This window comes from Otolemur garnettii, unplaced genomic scaffold (assembly GCF_000181295.1).
Source record: "Otolemur garnettii isolate 467f Iridium unplaced genomic scaffold, OtoGar3 scaffold00198, whole genome shotgun sequence".
In the NCBI taxonomy this organism is placed as follows: domain Eukaryota; kingdom Metazoa; phylum Chordata; class Mammalia; order Primates; family Galagidae; genus Otolemur; species Otolemur garnettii.
This window is the reverse complement of record NW_003852593.1, coordinates 1460668-1469036: the sequence shown is the minus strand read 5'-3', so window position 1 is coordinate 1469036 and position 8369 is coordinate 1460668. Positions and strand designations below refer to the sequence as shown.

Sequence of the window (8369 nt, the reverse complement as noted above, 5' to 3'; positions counted from 1 at the left end):
TCAAGCTATCCACCTACCTCAGCCTCCCAGAGTCCTGGGATTACAGGTGTGAGCCACCACACCCAACCAGGAATGGGATCTCAATGAGACCTAAGGGTGGTAGGAATGGTGTGGGACCGTGGGACCCCCACTCCCGACCCCTCCCCTACCCTCTTGTCCTTGGTCCTGCTAGGGGACCAAACTGGCTTGGGGAAATGGAGTCCACCACCAGCACTTGGTGTAGTGCCCATGAATAGTCAGGACATTGTGTTCCTAGTCATATAATCAGTTCCAGGCAAGCACAAGACCTAAAGCACCTTTCCAGAAAGAATTCCTGACCCCAGGCATCCTCTTAAGTCTCTGGGTGGTACAGAGTATGGGTATGCCCCTGGGTTTTTCTACAGTAAAGAGGCTGGCCCAAAGGTGAAGGTGACCCATAGGAGAGCAGGGTGGAGAGAGTTGCATAGCAGCTGAGCTGGAGCCCTGGGCACTTGTGCCTGCTGTTTGTCCTACTGCAGCCAGTGCTGCAGTCTGGGCTCGTTTAAGCTTCATTTTTCTGTCACTTGCAATACAAAGCATCCTTTGTGCCATGTCAGCAAGACCAAGGGAGGGCGAGGCAGCAGTGCTGGGCAGACAGTGAGCAGAGGGCCCGAGGTGGGCACAGACATGACTGGGCACAGATGTCATCCCCTGCCCACACCTGAAGAGCATACCATGGTCTGCACAGGTGATATTTGTTGGGGCAGGGGGTGACATACTATGCAGGGCCTGACAGCATCACTTGCCACCTACTGTGGGATCACAGTGGTGCAGTGCCAGCACCTCCTGGGGGGGTCTGGAGCAGCTGGATCTCCCTCCCTGCAGGGGCGGGGGGTGCGGTCATCAAATGCTCCAGGTCTTGTCCAGCCCACCATCAGCTCAAGGAGAAGCCCAGTCTCCCACTGGCCCGAAGTCCATTCTCTCAGCCTAGTCATTTTGACAGCAAACCTGTGCCCATCAAGAATGCCAGAGGCACTTACTGATTTGGGCTTGGCCACGACAGGGACTGGCTCTGGCACTGGAATGGTGCGGGGTTTAGGGGCAGTCAGGTTGAACTCCTTGGGCTCTGTGACTTTGGCCTTGGTCTTAGAAAGAGGGGAGTGAAAGGCCAACACTCCCTCCAGTTGGCTGATCAGCTGTTGGACCTCTGGCTGCCACCTTGAAGGCAAAATGGAGATGCCCCTTAGGGTCACTTCCTAACAGGTCACAGGGAATGGCCCTTGGGATCTAAAGGGCCCCCAAGCATTTCGGTCTACCTCAGGGCGGGGATGATAATGGGACAGCACCTCTTCATGGAGTGCCTACTACTTGCAGGCATGACGCCAACCACACTCTTGAAACAAATGTCAGTGTTCCCCTTGTACAGATGAGGAGACAGGCCTAGAGGCATTGGTGTCCTGGGCCACACTGGTGAGGGGGGAGGTGGAAGGACAGGGACAGCCCTACTGCAGGAATCCTGGGGCTCTGAAGAGCAGCAGTAACTGGGACAGGGAGCTAATCTGGCAAGAGCAGATGACACAGGGGAAGGAAACCAGAGCAGGAAAAGGGGCTGAGTTCAGAAAGGAACATTCAGGAACTGCCCTGCTGGCTGGGGGAGTAGGGCTGGGGAGGTGGCAGGGCACAGCCTGTTCCCCTGTAGGTTATAGCCTCAGGTGGGGGTGGTCTGGAGCAGGGTCTTGAGAAGGGCCTTACTGGGCCACTGCAAAGTCTAAGACTCCACAGCCCATCATCACCAGGCTGTCCAGCAACCCCTTCATGGTTTGAAACAGCTCCTGCCTCACCTGGAGACTCATGGCTAAGGGCCAGCAGCAAGTAGAGTCTCAGAAGGCACTCAGGGTAGTCCCCAGTGCCTCTGACTCTGGGGAAAACAGGGGAAAGGGCAGCAGCTTTGTGCTGTGGCTGGCCCAGAGTGAGCAGGGGAGAGGCTGGGGTAGGGGAGAGTGTGCTGGAATCAGGCTGAGTATCTGCCCAGAGGCTGCCCTGTAGGCGGGCAGAGTCCAGCCTGGGCAGTGGATGGGGATATCTGCAGTGCCACCCCCTATTCCTTTGGAGGTTTATCCCCATTACCAGCTGGGACAAATGACTTCCCCTCAGTGAAGGGGCATCTCCAAAGTCCCCCACTTCCTCCTCTACTCACAGAAGGGGTGTCCACCTCCCCTGGGCCTCCAGGTCTCCCACACACAGCTGGCACCTAAGTGATCCACTTGCACCAAACTCTGTACCCAGGAGGACAAAGTAGCTCCTCCAAGTCCTATCAGAAGGGACACAACTTGGGGGTCCCGGGGCCCCAGCAGGCCCTTCCATGGAGGACGCCATGGAGATATTTTGGGCTGACCCCACCAGGAGATACTTTGTCCCACCTGCCCTGACACCCTGCAGGCTAGAGGTCTGCACAGGACAGGCAGCCCCACAGCAGGTGGTCCTATCAGCCCCCACCAGGCATGGGCAGAAAGAGCCTGGGCTGGGGTGGGAGGTTGGGGGTGGGGGAGGGTCACACCCACTCTTCCACCACAGGCCGAGGACCAGCCAGGATTAGGGCTTCTCTACTCCTTTCACCCCAACACAGCACAGTCTCCCATGGGGCACTGAGCTTCTGGGTGCCTGAGCCTTCAGGAGCTTAGAGTGGCGCAGGACACCGTACCGCACCGCACCGCCCCATGCTCCGCCCAGCCTGACCCACCCACCTCATCAGTGGGCGGAGCCAGTTCTCCTCCACATGGGATGCCTCGTACACCAGGCTCCACTCGTCCTTGACCCACGAGCACAGATTCAAGGGGTTGAAGAAGAACCCAAGGAACTGAAGGAAGAGCGGAGCCTTCAGGGGCCAAGCCTGAGGCAGACCCTTCCCCTGGGGAGTCCCCCAGCCCCTCTCTGCTGCCAGCACATCCTAGCACTGAGACAGTTTTCCCAGGCCAGGGCTGCTATGGTCCCCTGGGGATGGCCCAGACCTGGCCCACAGTAGGGCCCTGGGCTCCTGAAGGCCTTTCCCTACTCCTGGCTCTCAAGTCTAACAGATCTGGCCCCAGAAGACACAATCAGCTTAGCTTTTGAGATGGAGCCCAGCCTCCAGGGGTGGAAGACAGATGCAATTCCACAACACTGGCTGTCATCAGCTGTGGAAGCACCCTCTTCCCAGCCCCCTGGGCAGCTCTGTGGGGGTCTAGGAAGGAGGAGCACCCCCTTGTCCCTAGAGACAGGCTCCTAGGACTTCTGCAGGCTCTAGCACCAAATGTGAGGTACCAGGAGAGCCCCACAGGGCAGTTTGGGAAGCATACTGGGGGGGGGGCAGGCATCGGAACAGGGGGTTCACAGGGAGGCAGCCTGGAAAGCATAAGGTGGAACAGGGTGGGGAGGGGGCCCCCATGGCAATACAGGAGTGGGGTGGGTTGGGCCTGTGGTCTCTGCTGTGCCTCCCCAGGCGACATCCCCACAGCCCTCCCTTGGGTCCCCACACTCTTCCCCACACAGAGGGCACCATGGGCTCCTTCTAGAGACTTCCAAAGTTTCCCCACTTGGCAGCCTGGCCACCCAACCCCCACCCCGTCCCTGGTCTCTTCCTGCCTTCTGTGCCCCAATAGAGCATCTTAGCCCCTTGCCCTGGACTCTGCCCCATCACCCCCTTTTCCAGCCCTCCTCACTACGTCTTCATCTTATTTTGAGACAGAGTCTTACTCTGTCACCCTGGGTAGAGTAACATGGCATCATAGATCACAGCAACCTTAGTCCGTCTCTTGGGTTCAAGTGATCCTCCTCCCTCAGCCTCCTGAGTAGCTAGGACTACAAGTATCCAACACTAGTCTTTCGATTTTTAGTACAGATGGGGTCTTGCTGTTGTTCAGGCTGGTCTTAAACTCCTGAGCTCAGGAAATCCATCCACCTTGGCCTCCCAGAGATTATAGGTGTGAGCCACTCCACCTGGCTATGTGTCCATCTTTTTAGCCCTGACACTATTCCCACCTGAGGGCACAGCTAGACCCTGGGTGGGGCACTGGGACCCTGACCCCCTTCCTCTTGGGCCACCGCCATTAGGGCATATCCTTTTTGTGCTTTCCTGAGTCCCTTGAGACTCAGCACTACTGCCCAACCTTACCCAGCTCTCCATTCCTGAGTGCCTGTCTTCACACTCAGCATCACAGTGGGGCTGCTGCCCCAGCAGCTCCTCCCCCACCCCATCCCAAACAAATGGGGTATCTGGAATGAGGCCCCATTCTCACTGGCATGTGTGGAGACAGCCCTACCAGGGAACTTACTGGAGTGGGGTAGGGTTCTAGAGTAGGCCTGAGAAAGCCCTCTGGCCATCTGGTGGATTCTAGGGAGCTAGCAGGACCAGTGGGCCCCATCTAGGGGCTGTCTCAAGGCCACTTGCCCTAGGGCACACACTGTGCTCACTGCCTTGTCACTCCTGACCACAATGGTGACTGTGCCCAAGCTGTGGTCTGGGCTTAAGCCATCCTCTCACTTTGGTCTCCCAGTAGGTGGTCTGCAGGCACCTGTCAAAGCACTGGCTGTAAGTTATCTGTCTCCAATAACTTACAGTCCTCTTCAAGGTCTAGGTTGGCCTCCTTCTGGAGCACTGAGGCAGGTGGAGGGACCCTAACAGGACCAGCATTGCCCAATCAGACACAGGGTGTAGGGCTTCCACACTAGCCCTGTAGCTTCATGGCTTCCTTGAGGATTTGTATAGGCTATTTCCATGAATCCTTTCAGCAGTTCTCTCAGACTGTAATTGCCCAGGCTCCTACGTTGCAGGCATTTCTGGACCTGAATACTCTGTCCTGGGCTGGCACTTCGAGGCTCTGTGAGCCAAAGTTGGTCCAGGGCCAGCTCCACTACTACATGGCCCAATGCAAGATGGAACATTGTTCAATAATTAATTTGTCTGGGCACAGTGACTCGCACCTGTAATCCTAGAACTCTGGGAGGCGAGGCAGGTGGATTGCCTGAGCTCAGGAGTTCGAGACCCGCCTGAGCAAGAACGAGACTCTGTCTTTACTAAAGACAGAAAAATTAGCCAGATAGTGTGGTGGGTGCCTGTAGTCCCAGCTACTCAGGACACTAAGGCCTTGAGGCATCACTTGATCCCACGAATCTGAGGTTGCTGTGAGCTATGATGCCATGGAACTATACCCAGAGTGAGACAAAGTGAGATAGAGTGAGACTCTGTTTCAAAAAAAAGAAAGAAAGAAAGAAAGAATTTCAGGATGGTGAGAATAGAGCATAAACCGAGCTCCATCTCAAAGTGCCACTCAGAAAATGCCATCAGTTTTGCTTTTTATAAAAATGAAGTCCTTGCTTAAGACAACTATAAAAATACGTATTTGTCATGAATTACTTATGAATTACTTACTACTACCTACTTTATAGGTAGATAGGAAAACCTGTTAAAAAAATAAAATGTTGGCTTCTCTTGTTTCATCTGTTAGGTGGCCAGCATGCCACATAGGTTGCTAGTCCTGGGTCTCTGGGGCTCTGATCTTTATGAGCTCCAGGTCCCCACTTTTCTGGGCAGGGAACAGCCCCTGCAGAGTTGGCTGTTTCCTTCTAGAAAGGTCCTGAAGTGCTCCTGGGCCCAAGGTCTTTCCACTGTCTTATCTAGGGAGAAGTAGCCCTCTCAGGTTGGCAACCGCCCTTCCGCACAGAGTGAGTGTTAGCAAGCAGTGGCCAAGAGCCTAGTCCAAGAACTGGCTGTGCTACCCACCTGCTATGTGACATTGGGTAAGCTACTTAAACTCTCTATGCCCTAGTTTCCTCAACTATGGCGTGACCCACAGAGGAGACCACCTCACTGGGTCATTGTGTGGGTAAAGCAAAAATAAGCACCGTGACCAGCAATAATGCTGCCTGACCAGCAAAGGGCAGCAGGCTTGGATGTTCCAGTCCACTGCCCATGGCCTGGCTGTCACAGCTTTCTACAGAAGTGGACCCAGGCAGGCAGGGGGGTGAGCTCTTGCAGGCTTCCCCTCAATGCCCCTGAAGCTGCACAGCTACCCCTGCCCTGCCTTGGAGAGGGGAAAGGCTATTTTGGGGCTGGAGTCTGGTCAGGAGTCAGGAGAGGGGATCAAGTTTCCCCAGGACAAAAAGATCACATTCACCTTTATACCTTGATGAGACTGTCAGCTGGTCAGTTGTGTGTGTATGTATGTAGGGGGAGAATCTTGCTATGTTGCCCAGGCTGGCCTTGAACTCCTGGGCTCAAGCCATCCTCTCACCTCGGCCTCCTAGTAGGTGGTCTGCAGGCACCTGTTGCGGCACTGGCTTGTCAGTTGGTTTTAAACAAAGAATAAGCCCACCAGAGTTTCTTTCTTAAACTCAATCAGAAAGATGAAAGGTCAAGGCTGAGAGACCTTTGCCCTCTGAGAAGGCAGGTGTGAGCTGCTCACCTTGCACATCTTGGCTGCAGGCTGGGACTTGATGATGCTGGAGAAGAGCTGGAAGCCGAGCTCCTCCAGCTGGAATGTGGCCAGGTAGCAGATGACTGAGGGGATAGGGAGGCCAGAGCATAGGATGACCCACAGAAGAGATGCCCAGTGTTTTATGGGGTGAGGGGCAGTGTGCTAGAGGCTAAGTGATGTCACAAGTGTAAGGGAACCAGAGCCCATGGCCTTCACAGCGTCAAGTACATGGCTATGGGCAAAAACTCCCCAAAATGACAATCTAATAAGAACCAGGCAGACACATCTTACACATAAGGGCATTTGTGTTTCTTAAAGTACTTCCACAAATACCCAATTTGTAAATTCTCAGAATATGCAAAGGTTCCCTGGGTAAAAGTGAAATCATATTGGATTTTGGGATTGGGGTAGGGGCAGAAAGGGCTCAGCCTCCCAGGATCCTGAAGCCCTCACTCCCCTCCTGAATGGGGCCCCAGGGCTGGACCATCCCCTGATGGCGATACTGGCCACCTCCCTGCCGGACAATGTCGCCCTGCCTCAGATAGCCATCATTGGCTGTGGGAAGCCCAGGCAGAGCCAGCTCTCTTATTTAACCTCACAGGACAGTCCAGTTTGTGTGTGGCCCCAGGGTCTGCCCTGCCCAATGGCCTTGGGGTCAGGAACTCTTCAGCTCCTCAGATTACTCAGGCTGGCCTTTTTGGGGACAGGGACTGTGGGCAGGGTCAGCAGGGCTGAGGTCCACCTGCTTCAAGCTTGGCCTTCGTGAGCCTGAGGCATCAGGGAAAACCCCTGTGCCCTGTGCCCAGGGCAGGTCGAAGACTGAGTGAAGAAAGGGGCTATGGGGGGCAGGCACTGTGGAAGGGCAGCACTGGCCAACTGCAACTGCTCATGTGGGCAGCCAGGACACAGCGCTTACCCTGGAAGAGGCTGTAGTCAGCCCATAGGCAGAGCCGGCCATCCCGCACATAGAAGGCGTCTACCACGATGGTCAGCAACTTCCGATACTCAAGGCACCCAGATAGAACCTCCAAAATGAATGCCTGCTTCTGGGGGCTCAGGGCCTGGAAGAGAAACAGCAAGAGGGGCACTTGGGGGTTCAGGGTGGTAGTGGGAGACACAGCGCAAAGGCAAGGGTCAGGGGCAGGCACCCCTCACATGTCTGGAAGAAGCAACTGACAGTAACCATGGCAATCAAGAACCTAACTCCTCCCCGCAGAGACTTACTACAGGGTCTCTTAGCCAGTGACAACTATGGTGAGGGTGGGTGCACAGACAAATAAACATGGAAAATGACCAATCACGAAAGGCAAATTCATAGACAGGTAGGTACCAGGGGCCGAGAGAAGGGGTGGAATTAGTGTTCAGTGGGGACCAGAGCTTCAGTCTGGGAAGATGAAAACATTCTGAAGGCTGAGTGAGGTGGCTCACACCTGCAATCAGAACACTCTGGGAGGCCAAAGTGGGAGGATGGCTTGAGCCCTGACATTTGAGGCTCAGTGAGCTGTGATCACGGCACTGCACTTCTGCTGGGCAATAGACAGCCTGTCTCCAAATAGCAACCACAAATCAGAAAGAACAATGCTCGAGCAAGGAAAATCTCTGCAAGAGTTTGTGAAGCATAAAAGACAGGTGGGCGCTGCAGTGCTGGAGGGAACGGGCTGTTCCCTATTTACCCTCGGATTGTTCTGGGGCTTGTAACCTATGTGTGATATGTGTTGTATATTCACAAAAGGAAGTTTTGAAAAGAAAGAGCACGAGAACATCCAGTGTTGCCAGCACAGCAACAGAAAGGCCTGGGGGTGGGGGTGGGGGTGATGCTGGGGGGCGTCTGTGTTTCAAGAACCTTATTTTCGGTTCAGTGCCTATAGCTCAGTGGTTAGGGTGTCGGCTGGCCCCTAGGGCTGGTGGGTTTGAACCCTGCCCGGCCTGCTAAACAACAATGACAACTACAACCAAAAA

At 54.9% G+C, this 8369-nt stretch overlaps 1 protein-coding gene across 1 annotated transcript in view; it reads right to left on the bottom strand.

Annotated features, from left to right (window-relative positions):
* CFAP99 (cilia and flagella associated protein 99) overlaps nucleotides 1-8369 on the bottom strand; it is a 26397-nt gene that overhangs the window by 11673 nt on the left and 6355 nt on the right. Inside the window, exons 2-5 of the mRNA XM_003801128.2 lie at nucleotides 7327-7471; nucleotides 6399-6493; nucleotides 2703-2815; nucleotides 999-1176 (exon numbers count right to left, since the gene is read on the bottom strand). Coding sequence (XP_003801176.1) covers nucleotides 999-1176; nucleotides 2703-2815; nucleotides 6399-6493; nucleotides 7327-7471 — 531 coding nt within the window. The remainder of the gene's footprint in view (nucleotides 1-998; nucleotides 1177-2702; nucleotides 2816-6398; nucleotides 6494-7326; nucleotides 7472-8369) is intronic.